Raw genomic sequence first — 26,135 nt, forward strand, 5'->3', positions numbered from 1 at the left:
ATCCTCCCAGCCCTCGCCACTCTTTTCCTTCCTATCTTGAATACTTCTATCTGAACTTCAGTTGTGTGGCCTCCTGTACCACTTCAGGTCTCACAGGTCACAGGTGCTTCTCCAAAATGACTCTGAAAGGCAATGACCATCCTCCCTAAGGACCTGGAAAAGACTTTCTCCATATTTTCCAGGGACCAAAGAATCAGTCCTTAGACTTGTCAGTCGCAAAGCCTGTTCTGCAGAGCCCAGGCCTCAGGGAGCACCTCCCCTGCCCCTGTCACTCACCAGCCATCATCTTTTGAGCCTCATAGGGCTCCATGTAGCCATCATTTTCAGGGACCTTCTCTGGGGCTCCTGAAGCTCCTGCTGAGCCTTCGTCAGTCTCCTGAACATCAAACGGGTCCGCATAGTCTTCTAGGATAGCTAGCTGTGGGAGGAGAGTGAAGAGAGTGGGCTTCAGGGAGCAGAGAGGCAACTCTGCTTCTCCCAAGGTACTCTGTCCATGGGAGCAAGAGTCCCAAGTAGGCTGCCTTCGACCCAGACGCCCAGGTACTCAAGGGAAGGCTCTGAGCTTGGATGGGGACAAGCTCTGGCTCTTCCTTTGCAGGGCTCCCCTACTAGGCTGCCAACCAAGTGGTACCTCTTTCCTTCTTTCTTTTTTTTTTTTTTTTTTGAGACAGTCTCACTCTGTCACCCAGGCTGGAGTGCAGTGGCGTGATCTCGGCTCACTGCAACTTCCATCTACCGGGTTCACACCATTCTCCTGCCTCAGCCTCCTGAGTAGCTGGGACTACAGGCACGCACCACCAAGCCCAGCTAATTTTTGTGTTTTTAGTAGAGATGGGGTTTCACCATGTTGGCTAGGATGGTCTCAATCTCTTGACCTTGTGATCTGCCCGCCTTGGCCTCCCAAAGTGCTGGGATTACAGGCGTGAGCCACCGCGCCCGGCCCCAAGTGGTACATCTTTTCCACTAATTTTGTGCCTCTAGGCCATCTCCTAGGCTAAATGGCCAGAAGGAGGCTACTGGGCCATAGGGCCTGCCTCAAGTCAGGGTCCAAGCAGGACCATAGCTTACACCAGGTGGTTCAACAAAGGGAATTACTTCAGAGAAACAGTTACAAAGGTGCTGGAAGAGTTCAAAGAGCAAGCAAAGAATAGTGAGACAACTCAGAGATTAGCATGGTCCATGCCTACAAGGGCGCTTCCAGATGGTGAACAAATAAACAGCTGCTGAGCATCAAGGAAGGGAAGACTGAGTAGTCACTTTTTCAGTTCTGCTGACGGATCCTCACAACATCCCTGTCATGTGGGTATTACTGTCCCCATTTTAAGAAGTCAGAGGCTCAAGGAAGTTAGGGAACATGTCCAGGACCATTCTACGTAAGTGGAAGAACCAGGTGATTGGAACCCATGCCCTTTGTGCAAAAGGCTGCCAACCTGCCACCAGGGGGCATCTTGGCTGTCCTGGGAGAGAGAATGCTGGAGCCGGCTTTGGGACATACCTGAAGTTGTGCTGAAGTCCCTGTGGCTCCTGGAGGGCAGGGACAGGAAAGGCTTCACTTTGGCCCTTCACTTCCTACGCTGCCCCTTTCTCCCACACAAGTGGCTCACGGCCACTCCTCTATGCCTGCTGCCATTCATCGCACAGTGAACTGCAAACCACACACTCCGGAGAGGCACTCAAGGTGCTCAGGGCGGGGCGCAGCTGAGGACAATAGAACCTTTCTCCAAGCTGGGCTTGGGCTTCTCCTGATGGGGCGCTGGCTGAGGCAGAGACTGAGCCCGGTTCACCCAGGGCTGCCAGCACCCCAGGAGCACTGCACCACTGGGTTGACAGGCGATGACAGGAGGTGGCTCCAGGGCCTGCAGCATGGGGAGAGGCCACCCTTGCCTTTCCCTAAATCTCAGTCTAGGCTTTGATTCTGAGCCAGACCAGGGCTGTAGGAGCCAGCTGGGCTGGGAGGCCGTGGGGTGACTGGCCTGCTCTGGGTTAGAGAAACTGGGAATGGTGACCCCTAGCAAGGCAGAGATGAAGAAAGGAACCTCTTCACCTCGGAGACCCCTTCTGCATGTTCCTTCCACCCCGCTATTCCCTCTGAGGTACCTCCCAATGGCTCATACCGTCTCATCTGGGGTCTTCAGCTCCCACCTTGTTCTATTCATGCCCTCAGCTCCTTTACAACCTCCTTTGTGTCTCTGCCTGCTTGTGGGATAACCACCATCTCAGATTATCCAATTACCACCACTGGACTATTCATATCTGGAGCTCTTTGTTGTTTTTGTCTTTCCAGCTCCAGTAAGCACCTGGCATACAGTAGGCACTAGACAAATGTTTCTCCTTGATCATCGCCTATATCCCCTTGGAGCCCTTCACCCCTAGTCCTCCTTCCGCCAGGAAGTAGAGAAAATAAATCCACTCACCCCTACCCGCCCAAGCTGCTTCCTCCCAGGCCAACTGGCACCCACAGCCCCACCCCTTGACCAAGGGGGCTCTGTGGTCAGCCCACCTTCGGTGATTCTGTCAGTCGGCAGCCAGCATCACACTCTTGTGGCAGCTGCTTTAACAGTGTCTGAATCAACCAACACGTTATCCATAAACCTTGCGATGGCTCTCCAGTGCTTCAGGAAAAAGTCTGCAGTTGAAGAGATTTGAAAGCTTCCACTTTCCTCTTTAGTTTCTCTCTACTCACCTTGGATCACTTTGTTACCAGAAAGCTGCATGTTCTTTCTACTTCAAAGGCTTTCCCTCTGCCTGGATCACTTTCCCCTTCCTCCTCAAGAGCTAACTCTTATAGATTATTTCTTCAGAAAGCCTTTCCATACACCTCCCAGGCCTGTTAGGTGTCTCTGTGCTGGGCTATTATCACACTGCATGGTAAATGTTTGTTTTGTTCCATGTCTTCCTGCAGACTGTGAGCTTCCTGAGGGCAGGAACCATGTTTACTTTCAAATTCCTGACAGTGTTAACTCCATTCACATAAAACAGGAAGAATGGACAAAGGAAGTACTTTTCCTTGTTCATTCAGGAGAGGAAGCACAAATCTGGATCGGGTGGGATCATATGAGGGGACAGTCTTTCCAAGTGAAGCTGTGTCACTAGAAGCTGCTTGGTCAGCAGAGGTGCCTGATCCAAGCCCCCGATAGTCCCCCCACCCCTAATCCTCCACTCCATAGAGCCCCTCTGGCCTCTCCCTCACCAAGCCTGCAGGCAGCACCCTTCTTACCCAAGTCCTGGGCCCATGCCCAGAGCTGCGACCCCTCCCAGGCTGGCGTGGGCCTCCTCAGCTCTAGCCTGCAGTGCCCGTGGGCACCCAGGTGGCAACTCTGTGGGCAGCTCAATGGCTCCTCTGTTCCATTCCTGGCTCCACACCCAGCTCCAGGAAGCCCCGGCCCCACGCCCTGGGCTGGGATGCCCAAAGGAGCCGCCCACAGGGCTGGGAGTTGGGAGCAGCAGCAGAGATGCCAGTTGGGAAGGATGGCAGGACAGGCACCCACCCTGGGCATAGAAGTTCCTGGGCAGAACCCAGGCCTGCTTTCCTGTGGCTTCTAGGTCCCCAGGATAGACTGCTTAGTGGAGGAAGCTGCTCCTATAGGCTTCCGACCCCTTTGACCTACCCTAATTTGTTATTTTGTTTATGGTCCCTTTGCCCCACTCTGATGTGCTCACTACTGTATCCTGCATCAATCTCAGGGCTGGCACACAGTAGGTACTCAATGTATACTAAGGGACGCTCAACAGGCGTCCTCTCCAGACTCCATCCTCTGGAGTGACATCACCTTTCAGATCCCCATTCACCTTGACCTCTAATGGCTGCAGGATCAGGCTCTCAGCAGATCTACATCTGAATAGAAATCAAAGACTCTGGCGCAAAGGCCAAAGGGAGGAATTGTCCGCAAAGGACCTTTGGGGAAGACACCTAAAACCACGGCGGAGGGGTGAAATTAAAGACTTTCAAAACTTAAAAATAAATAAATAAAAAATAAAACCACGGCTGGTATTTAGGCACATTCTCTGATATAGCCAGAATGCTGCTGAAATGCTGAAAGATTTCCAAACTAGTAAAGTAGCTACTACCCAGAGGATGCCATCCCTCTCCTTCCTGCCACCCAGCAGGGTGCCTCCAGGACTCTGCTATATTGTGTCTGTTCCAATTGGGCATTACCCCTCCCAGAGCAGCTGTCATACTTTGAATCTCCTTCCTGCTCAAGCCTCTCCTGTGGTAGCTAGCAGGCCTGCCATCTGGTTCCTCTTCCACTCTGCAATTGGGCCACGCAACACATTCCTGACCCCCACCACGGGGCTCCAGAGGGTGTGGATCCAGGAGGAGCGAGAGGGGCACACGTTACAATGTGTGCCTTGCTCTGCAAGTTCCCCAAAGTCTACCACTGCCCCTTTCCTCTGTTTCTTTAGTTTACATTGAGTGTCTGGAAACCTCTTTTTATGTGTAGACCTCTGTCTTTTTATCTGTAGAAAAAGGATGGTAATAGTACCCATATCATAGGGTTGGGAAGAGGAAAATGAATTTGTAAAAGTTCTTAGCCCAGAGGCTGGCATGGAGTCAGTGCTGAATAAATGTTAGCTCTGAGGATAATCTTTTATATTCAGGTATTAAGGCCTCAGAGTTTAGATGCTTGTCCAGGGTATGCAGCTTGTCAGCAGCAGAGACAAGATAGGGACCCTGGCCTCCTGACTTGTAGTATGTTATCACAGATTTTTCAAACATTTGGAAAATGCAGCATCTTCTCTCCTCTATTTGTAGATTTAAAATACACTTTAAATCTAAGGAGTCCTGCAGCAAAGAAATCAGTCTACTTTTATTTAATTCTGTAATTTCCCAAAAATATTTAACCATGGAAGCCCTTTGTCACTGAAAACCTATTAACCTGTCACAGTTTGGGAAATGGTACATTACTTACCTTCCTCGAGATCAAACTTTTTATACCCATTGTTCCTGCTTATTGGAATGTCCTTCTCCTATTTTATCTGAGAAATCCCTTGACATAAAACAAATGTCTTTCCCTTTTCTAATTACAAGAACAATGCCATGTTTATAAAACAGTTAAACATTACAGACATGCAGTCGATCCTAGCAACCCTCATAAGACCCTTGGGTGTGTCTGGTGTCACCTTGGGATTGGGTAGCAAGTGGTGGTCCCCAGCATTCAGGAAGTAGTAAACTCAGTACAGAACACACCCCTCATTCCTTCCCTAAGAGTCTGCTTCCTCTTGTTCATTAGCAAATGCTTAGTGAATACCTCTTCTCTGCCAGGCACCTGCTGGTAGGTGCTGAGGGTCCAGGCATTGGGCTCACTCTACCACCTGCTGGCTGAGAAACCGTGCAAGTGTGACTCAGCATTCCTGTGCTCTGGTTTCCCCATTTATAATCTGGGGATAGTAGTAGAATCTTCCTCACAGGATTGTTTTAAGGATCAGTTGGTCTAACACATGTCAGCTGCTTCAAAATGGTATCAGGCACAAGGTAGGTGCCTAGTAAATGTTAGCCACTATATTATTAAAGACAAAAAGACCAAATTTCTGAGTCCTTCTGGAGGAGGCCCACAGTGATAGACACAAAATAAGCTCCAAGTTGTGAAGCCCTAAGGCTGGGTACCAGGCTCTGGGGGCACCCACAGGCCCACCGTATGCAGGGTTTGGGCCCCACTTTTGCTCTCACATAATATGTTGACTCTGTGGTGAGGGCTAATGGAGTGGGCAGCAGGTATCCTCCAAGCCCTGGGCCCCAGCCAGGGCTTGTTCAGCCTAGCCAGTAGCTCCCATCCATGGTCCTCAGGGTCCCAGCTGTTCCTGGCTCCCAATAGGCAAAGTGCCAGAGCTGAGTTGTCATTGAGTCACTCACTGGCCAAGGTAAGAAGCACAGATGTCTTCCAGACAGAGTTGGTGCCGCAATGTGGGGTGACAGCACTGGGTAGAGTGGACAGGCCTGCCATCCAATCCCCCAGTAGCTGCAGGCCTCAGCCATCCTCAGAGCAGCAACAGCAGCACAGATGGCCAGCCTGGGCCACAGAGGCTTAAGAGATTTAACTAGTCTACAAAAGTTCCTTCACCTGGACTCCTACCTTCTCCTCCCTCCCTTCCCCAGACTCTCCTCCTCCCTCTATCTCCATCTGCAACATAAGCAGACTGGATCTACAGACTCTGTGGAAGTCTTAAGAAGAAACATTAAAGCAAACAAGCAAACAAACCCCAAAAAGGCAAGTACTAGGTCTTCCGGGTGCTGTGTCCCTTTCAGCGCCTAATGACATACACTTAATGAACACTGGCTAAGAGATGGTCTTACATTGACTGGCAGCCCCTACCAATCCTCCTAACCTCAGGGCAGGAATATTTTGTTCAACTTTAGATGCCCTGACTGTATCCCTCACTTTACTCTTCCTACCTCTGTCTGTTTACTCCTTTCCAAATCTGTGCCTGGAGGATCCAAGTCCTGTGGATATCATCTATGAGGTACATCTATTTTTTAAAGTTCTTAATATTTTGGGGCCTGTGAAACCCTACGAGAATCTAAGAGCTATACCTTTCCCCAGAAAAATAGGAAATATCTGCACACAATTTCTGGCGGTTCATGAAGCCCAGGAACCTCTCCATGAGCTAAGAAGAGCCCTGGTTGTAATCCAGGGTGCCTGACTGTCTTATTGTCCATGTTACCTCTCCACCCAGCCCCAAACACGTATCTTGGCATGAGGGAGGCAAAGGACACACTGCACAGATGGTCACAGGCAGCTCAGAGCTTTGTCCAATCAGAGCCCTGTTCCCATATCCATCCCCTTCCCTAATTACACCAGGTTTTTCCTGCTAAAGGTCTGAGAAAAGGGAGCAAAGCAAGGGGCCCAGCTCTCTAGCCCCCACTGCCAGAGCATGGCCTGGGGGCCAGACGAGGGCCCAGCACCATGAAGCTCTTCCTCTGGCCAGATGGCAAGGCCCTGCCTGCCCGTTGCAGGGCGCGGCTCCTGCTGCTCCCACACCTGCCCTGCCAGGCCTGCCCAGATGGCCACCCCTGCACCCCTGCCAACTATGGCAGTGGGTCCCAGGGTGGGCTGGCAGCCAGAACCCCACATGGGGAGAAGGCTAATGGTCCTGAGCCCCCTGGGCCTCTCAGGGTACTGTCGAGGACCTGGTTCTCTCCTGCCCCCATACTAACTGGGTTTCTGCTCAATCCCTCTGGCTTGTCATAGAAACACCTCCACCCATTTCATCAAATCTCATGACCCATCCCTTCTCAGAGGGTTCTGACTCCCCCAGCCCCAGCCACTGGGCTCCAGAGGAGAGAATAGGCCAGCACAAAGCACATCCCTGTTCCCAGGCCTCATCTCATGTCAGGAGGAGACCTCAAAGCAAGCCAGAAGGCCTGAGAGAAGGAGGAACAGAAAACAGGGAGAAAGCGGCCACATAGTACATAAACACCAGCTCCACTGGGCCACAGGGGCATGCGCCAGCTCACATCCAGGAGCAGCATCTCTTAGGTTTAGGGTAAGGGACTCAGGTACCTTGTTTGAGCTTTTCCTAGGGGAAGACTCAGACCCCAAACTCTGCTCCTAAAGGGGTGGGGAGCTGCTCTCTCTAAATGGTGGGAGGCCCCAGGTCAGGGCCCAGAGAGATAGCATCCCTGCCCTGGGCCAACTCAGATGGCATCCTGGGTCTTTCTCATCACACCCATTAAAGAAACCACAGATTGTATGGCTCCTGGGAGAGCCTGCTGGATTTCATTCCTGTCCCTGTAGCTGACAAAGGAGTCAGACATCTCTTGGCCCCTAAGTCTGAACAGCACACAGATCACAGAGCTGACCCAAGCTGAGGCATGGAGGCCCTTGGCAAGAAGAGGCTGTGAGTCTCTGCATAGAACTGTGTGGGTGCACCCCTTCCTTGGGGGTGTCTGGGAAAATGTGCAAGGGAAGCTGTGGCTAGGGGAGTCCCCGACCCTTAGGCCACCCTGATAATGGACAGTCACCATTCAGGACATATTTATGTACCCTTTTTTATGTCAAGCATTGTGTCAGGCACTTGGGAGACACAAGAAGACATGGTCTGTGTCCTGGAGGAGCCCATGGCTTGGTGGGCAGCCTGTTAGGGCATCCAAGCCACTGTAGAGAGGAGAAGGGCCAAAGACAGCTCAGGCCCATGTTGCCTGTGCCAAACAGGTAGTGGTTAGAGAGGAGGAGACTGACTGGTCAGTGGGAAGAACAGGGCCTATCCCTCTCCTCTGTCTCACTGTCACTACCTCCATCACATCACACAATAGCAGGGGACAAGAAGCAGACGAGCACAGCCTTGGAGAAGTGCCCTTGAACCTTCCTCTGCAGAATAAGTATCCTGGCCCAGGATGGGCAGCCATGCCCCATGGCAAAAACTAGGGGAAAAATAATTTGCATTCCTGAGGCTTCTGATCTGACCCTGACAGATCTCTCTCATCCAGGAAATCTGGCGGAACGGCGCTCTCTCAGCTAAAAAGCCTCAATCCTGGAGCCAACGGATTCGGAAAGCAACTTTGCACTCCAATCAAATAAAAATGTTCTTCTCTGCTGAGGAGAAGGGGGCAGGCCCCAGAACTGAGCTCTCGGGGTGAGTGAAGAAGGACAGCAGAGCCAAGACAGCCCACAGAGTCATCATCACAGAATTTAGGGGCCTGGGATGGCTTTCAGCTCTCACTCTGCCAGGGAGGGATAAGGCCAACCCGAATCAGGGCAGGGCCCTGAGGCATGGTGGAGTTCCTGTTCTCCTCCCTATCCTCGTGCCTGCAGACCCAGGAAAAGCTCCAGCCTCCCTCAGAATGGACCAGCGGGAGAGGGAGGCCAGGAGGAGAGGAGGAATGGGCTCAGCTGCTTAGCCCCATGTGGGCAACAGGTCCTGAGCACTGACTATCCTCATACCTGAGAGGACGAGGGAAGGAGGGAGGAGTGGGCCTGGACCCCACGAAGCCCCCTTGGCAAGAGCTGTAAGCTGCTTGTCTTCGCCTCCTGAGAACAACAGCCTATAGGGCAAAGGCCAGCTCGTGCTGTGTCCGCAAGGAGAAACCCGTCTTCACCTCCTTTCTGGGGCTTCAGCACCTGCAAGGATGCTTAGGCTGGAGAAACAGGAGGAGGAAGAGGAGGAGGAAGCAAAGAGGCAACAGGAGGGAAGAGCTTTGTGCTGGCTATGCCCAGGGGGAAGGGTCAGAGATCAAAGGGCACTGAGCCGCTGCTTCCAGAGGGGCAGAAAGGCCATCAACCAGTGGGGGTTGGGAGGTGCGCCTCAATTCCCGTTAGCGAAAGGCTCACGGATCAGGCTAGAGGGGGCTACGAAGTGGAGAGCCAGCCCGGGAGGGGGAGGGTCACCAGTTCTGGGGCCATTACAAGGGATAGGGCAGAGGGGCAGAGTTTGGGGCTTCCGTCTCAGATTAGTCGGTTGAGAATCTGAACAAAGGTAGGTGAAGGCTCGGAGCCCCGGGGTCAGGGGCTCGCGTCTGCCAGAAGCTGAGACACCGAGCGGCCCGGGCCAGGCCACCTTTGTCCCTCTCGCAGCCTCCAGACCCCTGACCGCCTTCCCTCCTGGCCATCCCGGCCCGGCGCGGCACTCACCCTATCGCTGCTGGCGGGGGGTCCGGAGATCCATTCATCAGCAGGCGGCGCCGGGGGCCCCGGGGTCTCGACCCGAATAAGGCGGTGTGGGGGAGAGCCGTGGCGCGGGGGCGGCGTGGGTCCGGGGGCGACAGGGGTGGCGAGGGCGGCGGAGCCGGACGACCCCCCGGAGTAGGGGTCTTCGAAGTCGCGCTCCCGCTGCAGCCTGTAGGCGGCCAGGATGTCCGGAGGAGGCGCGGGGGGCGCGGCCGGAGAGGGCGCAGGGGGGCGGTAGTCGGGCTCGGGGGGCGCCGGCTTGCTGCCCCCTCCGCCGCCGCCCCCCCCGCGGAAGCCCAGGTGCTCCCGGAGCCACTTGGCTACTCCGCCGCTGCCGCCCCCTCCTGGGCCGGCTCCCGCACCCCCGGCGCCCCGGCGGGACCCCCCCGGGCCGCCCCCAGCGCTCCCCTGCGCTCGCGGCCCCGGGCGGGAGCCAGCCGGAGGAGCTCCGCTCAGTAACATGGGGCCAGCCAGACTGAGCGAGGGGAGCGCAGCGGCGGGTGGGGGGCGGGGGCGGGGGTGGGGAGGGGGCGGGGCTCCGCCGGGCGGGGAGGGGGCGGGGCGCGTCAGTAACAAGGGAGAGGCGGGGCTCCGCTCCCTAACAGGGTCTTCCTCCTCCCGTAGCTCAGAAGAGTGTACGCGGGCTTCCAGCCGGTATGCACACGCAAGAAGTGAAGTGGGCAGCCCTGGGGCAGAGGATGCGACTACTGGACTGAGGTTGAATCCTTTACGTGTCGCCACGCGGTCCCCTGTGGGGAGCGCATCCATCCCCATATGTTCTTTTCCCCAGCTCCCAGCTCGTGCGAGACGCAAAGAGGGTAGCCCCCAGACTCCTGACTCTAGGGCGCCTTACGCCTCTCCTCTTCCCTCTCCCAGGATCTCGCAACTGGGAGACTATAATCTAGGAGGAAAATCTAGGCGGGCAAGAAAAGGGGCTAGATTCTGTAAGATGTGTCTGTAAGCCTCCTCCTCCCGTGCTACCTTGGGAGCCCCACAACCTCCTCCCATCCAACCGTACGCACTGCACATACCCGAACCTACGTTACTTCCCAATCCAGGCAAACACATCTCACATCACATACAAACAACTCCCTAGAGACGCCCACTTCTCCCGTGTCGTTTTCACACACGCCCTTCTCACACGCAAACAGCCCTCGCTCAAACATCCCCCACCCACGGGAGCACCTGCTGCAAACGGGCCCACATGGCCCTGACGATAGCATGCGCACGCACGCAGAAATCCCTTCCAGCCACATCCCGGGCTTCATTGTCAATCAGATTAGTAACAGAATGGAAACAGACAAGTCAATAAATCAAGTCTAGAAACAGTCCCAGTGTTGTCTATCACAAACTCCTTATCCTCTTGAGGCTCGGATGCTCAAGTGCTAGGCATTTTTGTCTTAGAAATAAAGCCAGTTCCGGCTGGGCGCGGTGGCTCACGCCTGTAATCCCAGCACTTTGGGAGGCCGAAACGGGAGGATCACGAGGTCAGGAGATCGAGACCATCCTGGCTAACACGGTGAAACCCCGTCTCTACCAAAAATACAAAAAAATTAGTCGGGTGTGGTGGCGGGCACCTGTAGTCCCAGCTACTCGGGAGGCTGAGGCAGGAGAATCGCTTGAACCCAGGAGGCAGAGGTTGCATTGAGCTGAGATTGCGCGACTGCACTCCAGCCAGGGTGACAGAGTGAGACTCCGTCTCAAAAAAAAAAAAAAAAAAAAGAAAAGAAAAGAAATAAAGCCAGTTCCTCACCATAAATGTAGGCCTGAAGCCAACACCAACACATTTGCTCTCGGCTCTGCTGGGAAAGCAGCTGTCTCACCTCACTTTACCCCACCCCCTTTCCGCCACTGCCTCAGTGTCTCCGCACTCCTAGGTTCATGTCTGCCTTTTTTTTTTTTTTTTTTTTGAGACGGAGTCTCACTCCGTCGCTGGAGTACAGTGGCACGATTTCAGCTTACAGCAACCTCCACCTCCCGGGTTCAAGCAATGCTCCCGCCTCAGCCTCCCTAGTAGCTGGGATTACAAGCGTGCGCCACCACACCTGGTTAATTTTTTATATTTTTAGTAGAGATGGAGTTTCACCGTGTTGGCTAGGCTGGTCTGGAACTCCTGACCTCAAGTGATTCACCCACCTCGGCCTTCCAAAATGCTGGGATTACAGGTGTGAGCCAATGGCACCTGGCCATACCTACCTTTTGAGGGCGCAAAAAGCCAAGAGGCCCCAAAGGAAAGGAGTTCAAAGCGGGGGGTGTAAAGAAGGATGTAATGGCAAAACTGTCAGTCTCCTGGGATTCCCAGGGCCCCGAGTCTCAAAATATTTGTTGAGTTCCTGCTTTGTGCAAATTCTAGTTGGGCGAGATGGCTCATGCTTGTAGTCCCAGGTACCTGGGAGGTTGAGGTGGGAGAATTGCTTGAGCCCAGAAGTTCAAGGCTGCAGCAAGCTATGATTGTGCCACTGGTCAGACAGTGCTGCTTGTATTTAGGACAGTGCTTCTGGTCAAGCCAGTGCTGCTTGTATTTAGGACAGTGCTTCTCAAACTTTAATGTGGACACTAATCTCCTGGGGATCTTGGTAAGTTACAGATTCTGACTCTCTAGGTCTAGCTGGGGTGCGGTCCCAGGTGATACAGATACTGCTGGTCCCAGACCACATGTTGAGTAGCTGGACTGTAGGAGATACTGGAGAATCTGATGTTGAACTTGGTTTTATGAAGTATAATAGAGAAAATAACATGTGCATATTTTTTAAATGTGCAGTTAAATTGACTAATGGTGCAAAACGAAGCTGGACATAGAGATGATAAATAGAGAAGAATGGTCCAGTTAATGTATATCAGAGAGTCTCCACAGTCACCAGGTGTGAGGGCATGGATAAGTAACTAATAAGAAATCCAATAGTTGTGGGCTGTAGCCAGGTGTTTGGGGAAGGTACTCAATGCTACTGATAATTGCTTTCATGATCTCTGGAAAGGGCGTGATAATCATTGTGTGAGGATTAAGGGAGGTGATGAATATGAAAAAGGTTTGAAAACTGTAAAATGCTTACAGTGGAAGGTGTGACATGAGTTAAACTGCTTGACAGCTCAGAGGAATGAAATCAATCAAGTCTGCAGGCTTCATGCAGGACAGGAGGTAGACCTGAGCTGGGTAGGATTTGGACAGATGAAGCAAAGGAGTGAAAGGTCATTCCAAGACAGCAGGTCGGCATTAGCTAGACAAAGGCATAGAGGTGGGAACCCGCACACCATAAAAAAGGAGAGTATTCATGGTGGGAAGAGTAGGAATAAAATAAGATGGGAAGGAGGGAAGATGTCATAAAGGTAGGGTTTAAACAATAATTTTAAAATTATAAAAACTTGTGTGCACCATACACTTACTCTTGTTTTAAAAGATCTGCTAATGTACTTTCCTCCATTACCAGAGTATGAGCTCCTAAAAGCAGGCAGTTTGAGCACCTCATGGAGTCAGGCAGCTTGATAGGAACCAAGGATACAGAGGTGAGGCCATCACAGCAAGGGTCCTCTGAGAATTGGGTGGAATTTTCTAGATCCAAATTCTGTTTACCTTTTCTTTCCTTTAGAAATGGGGTCTCACTCTCTTACCCAGGCTGGAGTGCAGTGGCACAATCATAGCTCACTGCAGCCTTGAACTTCTGGGCTCAAACGATTCTCCTACCTCAACCTCCCGTGTGTGATCCGCCTCACCCAACTAATTTTTAATTTTTTGTAAAGATGGGGCCTCAGTACGTTGCTCAGACTGGTCTTGAACTCCTGGCCTCAAGCAATCCTCCCACCTCGGCCTCCCAAAGCACTGGTACTACAGGTGCACATTACCATACCTGGCTAATTTATTGTATTTTATTTTCTAGAGACGAAGTTCTTGCTATGTTGCTTTGACTGGTCTCAAACTCCTGGCTTCAAGTGATCCTCCCGCTTGGGGCTCCCCAAGTGCTGGGATTACAGGTGTGAGCCATTGCACCCAGCTTAGATTCAAATTCTTGCATGTTAAGCAGTTTGCCATAGTATTCAGGATTCTGTAAGGAAGCATGGGTGCTCCCATCACCAAGTGCAGAGCCTGTCACATGGCATCGGTTTAACAAACGTTGAAATGGATAAAGACAATTTCTCTTTCTTATTCTTAGTTTTATATAGCTATAATTGTGGTATACACATAATTTTATATCTTTTTTAACTTAACATTGTATGATAATTTCCCCATTTTTGTCATGTAAGTTTATTTTCTTCCAAATTTTTTGGGGGAAAACTATCAACCCTACAGAAAAATCCAAAGAAAGTATACTGGAGGCTGGGCACAGTGGTTGAAGCCTGTAATTCCAGCACTTTGGGTGGCCGAGGTGGGCGGATCACTTGAACTCGGATGTTCAAAACCAGGCTGGGCAACACGGTGGAAACCCTGTCTCTATTAAAAAAAAAAAAAAAAAAAAGTAAGTGTAGTGTAAACCTATTTACCCTTCAGCTAGATTCACCTCTTTTTAAATTTTGCCATATTTGCCCTATTCCTCCCCTTTTTCTTTCATTTTCTTACCCATTTGGTACAAGTTGCAAATATCATGACACTTTGGTTTTACACACTTTAGCAGGCATTGCCAAAGAATAAGGAATTCTATCAGGCTACAAGCTCATTATCACATTTAGGAAATTTAATATTTATTTAATAATATTGTCTGTCATACAATCCTTATTAAATTTTTTGATTTTTCCTGAAAGTGTCTTTTATAGTTTTTTTCTTTTTTTATTTTGTTTTTAAAAAATCTTTAAATTTTCCTTCAGGCAGCCTCCTGAGCCAGAGTAGGCTCAAAGAAACTCCCTACAGTTTTTTTTTTTTTCTGATTCCAGATTTTTTTTTTTTTTTTTTTTTTTTTTGAGGCAGAGTCTCACTCTGTCATCCAGGCTGGAGTGCAGTGGTGCAATCTGGGCTCACTGCAAGCTCTGCCTCCTGGGTTCACGCCATTCTCCCACCTCAGTCTGCCGAGTAGCTGGGACTACAGGCGCCCGCCACCATGCCCGGCTAATTTTAATTTTGTATTTTCAGTAGAGACAGGGTTTCACTGTGTTAGCTGGGATGGTCTCGAACTCCTGACCTCGTGATCCACCTGCCTCAGCCTCCCAAAGTGCTGGGATTACAAGTGTGAGCCACCGCGCCTGGCCCTGATTCCAGATTTAATTAAGTTTCCCCATTTCATTTGTTTGTTATGTTCCTTTAGTCTATTTTAATTTTGAACAGTCCCCTATTCTTTTGTTGCTAGTTTGTTTTTCATCACATTTATCTTTTTGAAATGTCCAGGCCAATTGTCATGTAGGATGTCCCACATTCTGGACTTTTCCATAGTTTCTTCATGATTAGATTCAGGTTACACATTTCTGAAAGGAGCACTACATAGGGGATGTTGTGGACTTTCTAGTGTGTTACACCAGAAGGCCCATAATGCCCATTTGTCCCTTTATTGGTGATGTTAGGCTTCATCAGTTGGTTAAGCTGGAGTCCACCGGATCTCTCCACTTTACAATTTAAAGAAAGCTGTGGAATGATATTCTGAGACCTTTTAGCTATTTTCTTCAAGCAACATTTTACCCCATTGTTTTATCCCCCACATTGATGATCTATACTTAAATTTGCTATTACACTGGGGATTGCAAAATAGTGACTCTCTAATTCTGTAATTCTATGAACTCAAAATATCTGAGACAGGTCTCAACTAATTTAGAAAGTTTATTTTGCCAAGGCTAAGGATGCACACATGACAGCCTCAGGAGGTCCTGAGGACAGGTGCCCAAGGTGGTCACGGCCCAATCAATATGTGTAAAATGTACATTGGTCTGGTCTGGAAAGGTGGGACAACTGGAGGCCATGGAGGGGGCTTCCAGTTCATAGGTAGATGAGAGATAAATGGTTGTATTCTTTTAAGTCTCTCATTGGCCTTTCACTGAATACACAATATACATGTGAGAGGAGAGGAGAGGAATAGTCACTTATGCCTTAGTCTGGTTTAGTGAAGCAATAGGGCAGAGGAAACAATAGGGCAGAGGAAACAATCAGATATGCATTTGTCTCAAATGCATATAATATTCAGTCATGAGCCTCAGAGGGATGATTGAGTTCCACAAGGAAATTCCTTGTGGGCAAATTGGAGGAAAGTATGTCGCTTTTTAAAATCTTTGTAGCTATCTTATTTAGGAATAAAATGGGGCCAGGTGCAGTGGCTCATGCCTATAATCCCAGCACTTTGGGAGGCCGAGGCGAGCGGCCTTATGCAGGCTTCATGCAGGACAGGAGGTAGCCCTGAGCTGGTAGGATTTGGACAGATGAAGCAAATGAGTGAAAGGTCATTCCAAGCCAAGAGGTCAGGAGTTCAAGAGCTTGTGCTCAGGAATTAGAGACCAGCCTAGGCAACATGGCGAAACCCCTTCTGTACCAAAAAAAAAAAAAAAAAAATTAGCCAGGTGTGGTGGTGTGAGCCTGTAGTCACAGCTACTCAGGAGGCTGAGGTGGGAGGACTGCTTGAGCCTGGGAGGTGGAGGTTGCTATGAGCCAAGATCATGCCACTATACTCCAGCCTGGGCAGCATAGTGAGAGTTTGTCTCAAAAAAAAAAAAAAAAAAAAAAGGTAGGCAGCATTGCCTGACATAGTTCCCAGCTTGACTGTTCCTAGCTGGCATTCTTCTGTAAAGGAGAGCTTTCTTACCTCTCCCCCAACCTCCATCATGGAGTGATTTTTTTTTTAATTCAACATGATATAATCCATTATTATCATATTATTATTCTTTTTGATGCCCAAATTACCCAAAATTTGACTATTGGGAGCCTTTTCAAGAGGCTCCTGTGTCCTTCTTCTGTTTTGTTTTGTTTTTTTGAGATGGAGTCTTGCTCTGTCGCCCAGGCTGGAGTGCAGTGGCGCGATCTTGGCTCACTGCAACCTACACCTGCCGAGTTCCAGCGATTCTCCTGCCTCAGCCTCCTTAGTAGCTGAGGTTACAGGTCCCTGCCACCACACCCAGCTAATTTTTGTATTTTTAGTAGAGACAGGGTCTCACCATGTTGGCCAGGGTGGTCTCAAACTCCTGACCTCAGGTGATTCACCCACCTCAGCCTCCCAAAGTGCTGGGATTACAGGCGTGAGCCACTGCGCCTGGCCTCCTGTGTCCTTTTGACTTGGTCCCATCAATGTTTAAGCTCTTCAGTGCTTTCTCACACAAGATGTTCCAGAATCACTTTGTACCTCCCCTGCTGCAGACTTAGAATCAGTCATTTCTTGAAAGAAACCTTACTCCTTTTAGTTGGGAATGGTATTTTAAAATTGACTTTTTACTTTGTAATTTCATTTTATTTTTGAGACAGGCTGTCACTCTGTCTTCCAGGCTGAGTACAATGGTGTGATCATGGCTCACTGTAGCCTCAACCTCCTGGATTCAAGCGATCCTCCCACCTCAGCTGCTCCAATAGCTGGGACTTACAGGCATGCACCACCATGCCCAGCTAATATTTTGATTTTTTTGCAGAGATGAGGTCTCACTCTGTTGCCCAGGCTGCTCTCAAACTCTTGAGTTCAAGTGATCCTCCTGCCTCGGCCTCCCAAAGTATCGAAATTATAGGCATGAGCCACTGTGCCTGGCCTGTAATTTTAAAATGGTTATTTAATATATCACCAAATGAACATACCTCAGTTTAGTTCAACATTACCTGATTTGTTGAGTACTTAGGCTATTTCCAATCTCCCTTTTTCTAAACACCTCTTTATGGAGATAATTTTTCCTAGTTTAGCATTATTTCCTTTGGTGAGATTCTCAAAAGTAGAAATCTTGGGGCAGAGCATAAACTTTTTTGACTCTTGCTACACACTGCCCAGTTGCTCTCATGGATAGTTTTAAAAGTCAACCATGACTTCTAAATGTCAAACCTAATTATTTTGTCTCATTTTTTTTCCCCTTGACTTCTTTGCACCACCTGAGTCTGTTGACTCCTGTCCTTGAAAACTTCTTCTAAACTTTCTTAAAATGACACTTTCCTGGTTTTCTCTTCTCTCAGGCCACATTCTTTTATTTAAAGTCTATTTTTTTAAAATAAATTTAATACAGCACCAGAGATAATGCTCCTTTTAAGAGCAGAGCTAACCCATAGGCAGTGTGCCTAGAGCAGCCTCAGGCCACATTCTTGTTTCCCCTCTTAACCTCCTAAAGTTGTGCATATTCCAAGGCTAAGTCCTTAGCCCTCACTTTTCTCACTGGGTACTGAGTACAGCATCTTCACTCCTGTTTGCCTGGCTTTGGGTGTCCGGTTCTGTCCTGAACTCTGATTCTTCCTAAGTTTTGCGGTCCAAGTCTGGTCCTTGCCTTTTGTCTCCAGCCTTGTCTTGGGTCCATCTCTGTCCATAACCTTGAGAGGACAAGCACATCCTAGTGTTCTCACATATGCACTTTGTTTGTTGGGATCTTGGATGTTAAGACAGAGCTCCATTTGGGCCAAGTTTTGTTTTGCCTATATAGTTTTGGTCAACCCAGTGTTTAAAAAAATAATTGAATTAGTTGCCGATATTTAAAAATTTATAACATCTCACACAAAACTCCAGATTGCTGACTTCCTGTTTTTTTTTTTTTTTTTTTGAGATGGAGTCTGGCTCTGTCACCTAGGCTGGAGTGCAGTGGCCTGATCTCAGCTCACTGCAACCTCCACCCCCCGGGTTCAAGAGATTCTCCTGCCTCAACCTCCCTACAGGGACTACAGGGGCGTGCCACCACACCTGGCTAAGTTTTGTATTTTTAGTAGAGACGGGGTTTCCCCATGTTGGCCAGGCTGGTCTCGAACTCCTGACCTCAGGTGATCCACCTGCCTCGGCCTCCCGAAGTGCTGGGATTACAGGCATGAGCCACTGTGCCTGGCTGACTTCCTCTGAAATATCAGAAGATCTGGTGCATTAGGCTTATATTCCCATTAGAACATCTGGTACAACTGGTGGAAGATAAGTAGCCTGACTGGTTTCAGATGAGGCCATATCTCCAAAAACCATCCTAGGTCCTTCCTAGCATTTCATCGAAGCCCCAAGTCAGTTGCTTTTACCAACTTTCTGTTTTTCTTCCCTCCTTACTATAAAGTTAAGAGGAAAGGCCGGGCGTGGTGGCTCACACCTGTAATCCCGGCACTTTGGGAGGCCGAGGCGGGCAGATCACGAGGTCAGGCGATCCAGACCATCCTGGCTAACACGGTGAAACCCTGTCTCTACTAAAAATACAAAAAAATTAGCCGGGCGTGGTGGCGGGCGCCTGTAGCCCCAGCTACTTGGGAGGCTGAGGCAGGAGAATGGCGTGAACCCGGGAGGCGGAGCTTGCAGTGAGCCTAGATCGTGCCACTGCACTCCAGCCTGAGCGACAGAGCGAGACTCCATTTCAAAAAAAAAAAAAAAAAAAAAGAGGAAAGTGCACTATTTCTCCAGGTCATGTCCCTATTAAGGATAGTAAAAGGGAAAAAAAGAAAGAAAGAAAGACCTAAAAGGGCTACAAATTACTAGAAAAATAGGAGCACACACTTTTCTTTTTAGTGAAAATACAGACTATTCCTATTTGATATTAAAAAACATGATTCTGTGTTGAAAGGACACAATTTGAGATGCAGCAGCTCTAACCTATAGTCCTAGCACTTTGGGAGGTCAAGGTAGAAGAATTGCTTGAGGCCAGTTCCAGGCTGCAGTAAGCCAAAATTGCTCCACTGCACACCAGCCTGGGTGACAGAGCAAGACCTTGTCTCTAAAAAAAAAAAAAAAAAGCAAACCTGGCCATGTCACTCATTTATGGACTCCATAAGAAACCTCTGTTCAAATATTTATGGAGAGACTGTGTGCTTGGAAGACAAACATATGTTAAGATCTCGTCCTGCCTTCAATGAGCTTGAATTTTGAGTTTCCTAACTGCAGTGGTTTGTGACTTAAAGTTGGAGCCTGATAATAAGAGAAGGGGGACACGGGAGTGGAGGGTCTCCAAATGGCCTGCCAAGTCAAGTCCTTCTATCTGACTCCAAATTCAAGATGCTTCCCTGCCCTTCCCACCTGAAATCAAAATAGGGCTGCTTCCTAACAGAGCCCAGGCTCCCATCCAAAGGTTTATATGGGTATAGTAAAGAGTCCCTTTCCCCTATCTTACCAACACAAACTGTTTCCCCATCTCCCCAGCCTGGAGTCAGGGCCTGGGTAAAAGAGGAACAGGACCAGAAATAGGTAGAGATTCACATCCTTCAGGGTATGTGAACTCTTCCCAGTAAAGGGAGATTGCCTACCAATACAAACCTATTACTTCATGTTCTGTTCACATTCTATCACCTCAGGAAAAAAAAAAAAGAGAGCGGGCAAGCGAGAGCATGTTTGCGTTTTATGCAAAAAGCAAGGAGGAATAGATTCACATACGTATATGCATATATAAATATATATTCATACAAGGACTGTTGTGGAAAGATATAGTGGAAACTGAAAATAATTGGTGGATAGGGTGAAAAATGAAAAAGAGCTGTACTTTTTACTAGACTTTTGTGCATGTATTCCCTATTTAAAAATAAATGACCCAGAGCCTCCGTCTCAAAAACAATTTTTTTAAAATTAAAAAAACAAAAAAAACAAAAATTATCCGGGCATGGTGGTGCACGCCTGTAGTACCAGCTACTCGGTTGGCTGAGGCAGGATAATCGCTTGAACCCGGGAGGCGGAGGCTGCAGTGAACCAAGATCGCGCCACTGCACTCCAGCCTGGGTGACAGGGGAGACTGTCTCAAAAATAAATAAATAAGTAAAAATAAAAATAAATGACTCAATAAAAAAATGTACATGAAAAGAGAAAAAAATCACAAGGTCATGGGGGAGCTGTTTTGCTGGTGTGGAATTATTCAGACAACTATATTTGGTAAGAAAGGGATTATAACGGCTGGGTTGAAGCTGTATCAGAGCATTACATGAGAGTTACTGTAGGTGGCGGTCCTCGGAGTGCCTCAGTTTTCAAAGGAGAGAAACGTTGGTTCGTTTCAAGAAAGTGAATTACGATTTATATAAAATGTTACAAAAAAGGGGGAAAAAAACACCGAGCCCCTTGCCGTGTCATTGTTCCCACAATGCCGTGACTCGGATTCGAACCGAGGTTGCTGCGGCCACAACGCAGAGTACTAACCACTATACGATCACGGCGAGCTACCGGGGACCCGTAGGAGTTGACTTCTGATTATCCTCTTCAACAGTCATAGGTCTTCCCAGTTTGCGCGTCATTAAATGGCCTACTTACGGGGCGGGGTTCCAGCCTGTCCCTGAGTCTGATAACGCGCAGGCGCGTTGTACTCCGCCAGTTGCTTTTCTTCTTCTGTTTTGACCCATTAGCCACGGGCTGTGGTGATGACGAGATGGACTCCCGGTGAGCGCAGTGGGAGTTTAGGGGAGACGGCGTGAGCATCCAGGAATGGGGCTGGGCGGAACTGAGACTACCCTTGGGGGATGCCCGTTTCCTATGCCCCGGAGACCCTTGCCGCGAACCCTCCAGGGTTCCGGTCCTACAGGGGGCGCTCCTCACGGGTCCTCCCTCCTGCTGCATCCTCCATCGGTGACCCAATGCCGCCTCTGTGGAGATTGTGGACACCCTAGAACCAGGTTCCACGTAGAAAAAAATTCAGCAAACGCATCTCCCCATCTTCCCAACACCCACTTCCTTCCAGCCTCTCATACTCCCCTGACAGCCCTGACTCCTCCTGACTCCTCCTTCCGTAATGCTTCCGCCGTGCCAGGTGCCCACCTAGGCTGTGTCACGGGGCCGCAGCAGGGACTATGTCCGATTTTAATTATTGTCCATCAGTGCTCTCGCCCCCACGGCGCCTAGAACCGGGCCGAGTACACAGCAGGCTGTGGCTATTTGCTAAAACTCAGAAGGTGCCATTGGTATTTAACAAGTGAATTCCAGAGAGAACACCTGTCTCTCCAATGTCACCCTCTCCCATCAATCCTCCCTATGCAGAGCCGCGGGAGGGATCTTGCTAAACACGATTTGAATATTTTCACTCGTACCCTCCTCACCCTCACCCCTAGACGGCAGGAACTTCGTCTGCCTTTTCCAGCTCATCTCTTGGCCCTCCTTCAGTGTCGTTCCCCATGCCTCAATTGCACTCATTCAACTCAACACGTCCTCGAGAAGCGCTTACTACCTGTCAGGCCAGAGCCTTTGGGCGTTGTTGGGGTGGGGACTTACAAAGAAGACAGAAGACTTATAAAGAGGAATTAAGATCTTTCCTTTTCGGTGAAACCTCGTCTCTACTAAAAATACAAAAAAACTAGCCGGGCCTGGTGGCGGGTGCCTGTAGTCCCAGCTACTCGGGAAGCTGAGGCAGGAGAATCGCTTGAACCCAGGAGGCGGAGGTTGCAGTGAGCCAAGATCGCGCCACTGCACTCCAGCCTGGGTGACAGAGCGAGGCTCCATCTCAAAAAAAAAAAAAAAAAAAAAAAAAAGATTTTTCCTTTTCAAGACTCCCTTCAAGCCTCTGCACACGAAACCATCCTGGCTGCCTGACAAATTATCACTGTGCCTTTAAGAGCTACCTTGATCCTCACTTCCTTTGCTAAGTCTTCTTTTCCTGTCGTTAGGAATCCGCTCCCAGTGCTTCTGTGGAAATTTGTACGCATGTCTACTGCAACACTTTTTAAACTGGCGAGTGGTCTGTGCTTTGTCTTCAAGAACGCGCCCAGGGTCAGAGGACCCGGAAGCCTATATCTTTCCAAAGTCCAATTTAGCCAGAGCCAGCGTAAACGTCGCTCTCAAATGTCACAAGGGGATCGGGGTCCATTTTCCACAATGTTGTGAACTCAGGATTAAAAACGGATTGGTTCAATAAAACAAACTCCCCTTGCCGTGCCATTGTTTCCACAATGCCGTGACTCGGATTCGAACCGAGGTTGCTGCGGCCACAACGCAGAGTACTAACCACTATACGATCACGGCGAGCTACTAGGGACACAGGGCCTCGGCTTGTCGCCTGAACTCTTCTCTGTTGAAAGCCCCGCCCCCTTGCAATGTCATTGATTTGTCACTGTTTGTTCTCGCCTATCTCCACCCTCGCAGCCATCTGAGGGCACGCAAGAGCATTAATCTCTGCTTTCTCGATTTTGGTCCACACTTGCCTGCGCACCAGACACGGTGGCCGATTTCTCCACCGTGGAGGCTGCTCTTGGGGTTCCCCTTACCTCGCGCCTCAAGGAAGTTGTATGGTGGTGGGTCAGAACTGATTTTCCTTCTTGAAAAATTTAAGAGCTCCAGTCCCAGCCAAAGTCGTTCAGATAGCATGATAGCCAGGGCATGGTGAGCGTCAGAGAGACTTTGGGCCACCATTCGGGCGTCTGCAGGGGCTTCACATCATTGCAGGCCCGGCCTCATAGGAATCCTTTGGTTGCAAAGCACTTTCATGTCCCTTCTTTTGCGGTCCGTGCGTACAGCCAAGAGGAGACTTCGGGCTAGGGAGTCCACAGCGCTCCCGGCTGCTCTTGCGGGTGAACGTGAGTGCGGGAGGAACCTGGTAGATAATGGAAGCTTAGGAAAGCTGAATGGCCGCCATCTAGACGAGAAGGGCAACACTGGGTCAACTGCTTGCCGTGGCGTCCCGGTAGCTCGCCGTGATCGTATAGTGGTTAGTACTCTGCGTTGTGGCCGCAGCAACCTCGGTTCGAATCCGAGTCACGGCATTGTGGAAACAATGGCACAGCAAGGGCGTCTTTTTAGACTTAGAAAGCCACACATTCTTCTGGGAAGCTAACTCTAAAAGCTGTTACCTGGCCAGGGCTGAAATTATAATGGACAATGAAGTGTGCACAAAAAGTTCGGTGCACACTCTGGGGCTTTCCTTTCTGTTTTTAATTTCTCATCTGCTAGTGAATCAGTCATCCCCCACCTTCCCCAATATGTGATTATTTTATTTTTGTGTAGTTTCTGTGTGGTACTCATTTTACCCTTGTGAATGACCGAATCATATATTGGGTCCTCTAAAAACCTTCACACTAGCTAAAACATCAATACTTTGGGACAAAGGGGTGATAGGAACAATGTGCAAACATTAATTAAAGGTTAGAAGAATGCAGATTAGACCATACGCTGAACCATTTTGCTTCAGATCCCGTGACAAGTGAAATATATGACTGCACTAGAGGTGCTGGTTCCAGTAGCCACTATGAGGGGTGCTAATGAGAGGTTTGTGGCCTTCATCTCCACAGTCTCCTAGGTGAGAGGGGGTTTTCTCCTGGAGGGTTTTCCCCTAATCTACCTCAAGTTTAAGCACATTTTGTTTGCTTGTTTTATGTGGACCTAAAAAACCCAAACTCAACAAATTCAGGTCTGTCATTTGGCATTAGGCAAAATGGAAGTGAGTTTTGGATTTGACTTTCAGGCAGCTGGTGGCGGCTATGTCACTCTCAAGGAGGGAATGAGAGGGGACTGAGGAATGAGCCTCTCCAGCTCCTCTCAGGTGTCCTGAGGGTGGCAAGGCAAGCCCGAGATCATTCCTGGGAGAGACAGACATTGCAATGGGGTTGCGCCCCCTCTACCCACAATCAATCAGTAAAGAATGAACAGCACTTAAAAGCTAGGCACTGGCTTCATGCCTGTAATCCCAGCACTCTGGGAGGCCGAGGTGGGCGGATCTCTTGAGCTCAGGAGTTCCAGACCAGCCTGGGCAACATGGCGAAACCCTGTCTGTACCCAAAATACAAAAATTAGGGCATGGTGGCGCGTGCCTGTAGTCCCGGCTACCTGGGAGGCTAAGGTGGAAGGATTGCTTGAACCCGAGAGGCAGAGGTTGCAGTGAGCTGAGATCACACCACTGCATTCCAGCCTGGGCGACAGAGCAAGACCCTGTCTCAAAAAAAAAAAAAAAAAAAAAAAAAAGCAAGGCACTGCGTGGGGGCTGTAATCTCCTCAGGTCTCCAGTCTCCCAGTTCTCTACATTTGGCGAGTTTAAACCACACAACAGGACAGCTCACACCTCGAGAGTGTTCTGCGCAAAATAGAATGGGGAAAGGTGAGCCTGAGAACTTGCCAAACTTTGGATGACTGATTCAAAAGTTGTATGTCTAGAAAATCAACATCGCCAACAACAAAAAAAGAACTGGCCAACAGGAATGTGGTGACTTATATTCCTCCAATCCCTCACCAAATAACTGCTGTGACAGATTTCAGTCTGTGGGCTGGAATAAGGTGTCAGGGTGGGATGCCAGGAAAGGCTCTGGCTTTTCCCCTGAAGACCAGCCCCCACTGCCCTGCTGCAGGTGCTTCAGTAGGCAATGAGCTGCTCCCACACCCTGAGGAGAAAGTCAGGAGTAGCCACTCTCTAAGAGTACTACAAGGAAAAAGTGTCAACCAAGAGGCTGGGCATGGTGGTTCATGCCTGTAATCCCAGCATTTTGGGAGGCTGAGGTGGGAGGATTGCTTGAGCTCCGGGGTTTGAGACCAGCCTGGACAACATGGTGAGAAGCTATCTCTATAAAAAATACAAAAATTAGCCAGGTGTGGCGGTGTGTACCTGTAGTCCCAGCTATTCAGGAGGCTGAGGTGGGAGAATTGCTTGAGCCTGGGAGGGGGAGATTGCAGTGAGCCGTGATCATGCCACTGAACTCCAGCCTGGGCAACAGAACAAGACCCTGTCTCAAAAAAAAAAAAAAAAAATCGTCAACCAATAAAACAAAAATCACAAACATTTACCATCTGAGATAACCCACTAGCCATCCATGTCTGAGGTCAGGAATGCTAAAGAAAGCTGAACTGAAAGTGTTGTATTGTGACCTAGTTGCAGGAAGAGTGACACGAGGGGAGGGCACTCTCCTGCACTTCAGACTGATGGCCTTTTTGGCAGCTACACAGTAGTCCATGAGATGGGCGCATCCAGCTCTCAACATTTCATAACATCCTCTTCTGAGGTCACTCAGTCAATTTTCCTTACAAAACAGACTTTGATAATGATTTGCCCATTAGACTTCCCTACAGGAAAAAGCATGCTTTGAACAAGCTTATTGGCACTGTTCTCCTAACTGTGGGTGTTTTGGTTTAGACTCGTAAGAGTCTGGTTAGCATAATTCATTTCCCTTGTGCCTACTTATCTCTAGGTACACTGACAAAATGGAATGTCTGGGCTGGCAAAGCCCTGCTCCTGGAGACCCTGGCCTGGAATGACCTCATCAAGACCCTGCTGCCCTGGGACACCCTCTCTGAGCAATCAGTCAGCACCCCCTTCCTGTTGGTCTCTTGCTTTTAAAATTGTTTTATGATTTCTGATTCTGGGAATGTAATATTTCCTCCTATCACTTCCAGCTTGAGGTTGGAACTCTTCTCTAGGTCTCAGTGCCAGGAAAGAGGTAGGGTGCTTACACTTAAGAGCACCCTGTTCACACATTCCAGCTCCAGTTGTTCCCATCTTGGTTGGATTTGTTAATTTCTGCAGGTTTCCAACCTCTAAGTCACTTTGACTTTTTTTCCCTTCCATCTGATAGACCCTGAGGTACAGTAGTTGACAGTACTAGAC

General features: G+C 49.4%; 1 protein-coding gene and 3 non-coding genes across 13 annotated transcripts in view; 1 reads left to right on the plus strand and 3 right to left on the minus strand.

Moving 5' to 3' along the window:
* Positions 1 to 22,304, minus strand: part of SHF (Src homology 2 domain containing F) — a 33,885-nt gene extending 11,581 nt beyond the window's left edge. For 3 of the 10 annotated variants that reach the window (XM_031002498.3, XM_055363604.2, XM_055363599.2), the window contains exons 1-2: positions 9,567 to 10,091; positions 277 to 418 (exon numbers count right to left, since the gene is read on the minus strand). In XM_031002498.3, coding sequence (XP_030858358.3) covers positions 277 to 418; positions 9,567 to 10,064 — 640 coding nt within the window. In that variant the 5' untranslated portion in view covers positions 10,065 to 10,091. Of the gene's footprint in view, positions 1 to 276; positions 419 to 8,879; positions 9,477 to 9,566; positions 10,092 to 20,875; positions 21,340 to 22,173 lie in introns of those variants that run through there. The other 7 variants (XM_055363603.2, XM_055363601.2, XM_055363600.2 and 4 more) reach the window with 6 other exon arrangements.
* Positions 20,710 to 20,781, minus strand: TRNAH-GUG (transfer RNA histidin (anticodon GUG)). Its single transcript has one exon. It is a non-coding gene; the product is annotated as a tRNA-His (tRNA).
* Positions 22,305 to 22,501: 197 nt separating the features above from the next.
* On the minus strand, positions 22,502 to 22,573 carry TRNAH-GUG (transfer RNA histidin (anticodon GUG)). Its single transcript has one exon. It is a non-coding gene; the product is annotated as a tRNA-His (tRNA).
* A 665-nt stretch (positions 22,574 to 23,238) lies between these two features.
* On the plus strand, positions 23,239 to 23,310 carry TRNAH-GUG (transfer RNA histidin (anticodon GUG)). The gene has a single exon. It is a non-coding gene; the product is annotated as a tRNA-His (tRNA).
* The last annotated feature ends 2,825 nt before the right edge of the window (positions 23,311 to 26,135 follow it).

This window comes from Gorilla gorilla, chromosome 16, assembly GCF_029281585.2.
Source record: "Gorilla gorilla gorilla isolate KB3781 chromosome 16, NHGRI_mGorGor1-v2.1_pri, whole genome shotgun sequence".
Lineage (NCBI taxonomy): Eukaryota > Metazoa > Chordata > Mammalia > Primates > Hominidae > Gorilla > Gorilla gorilla.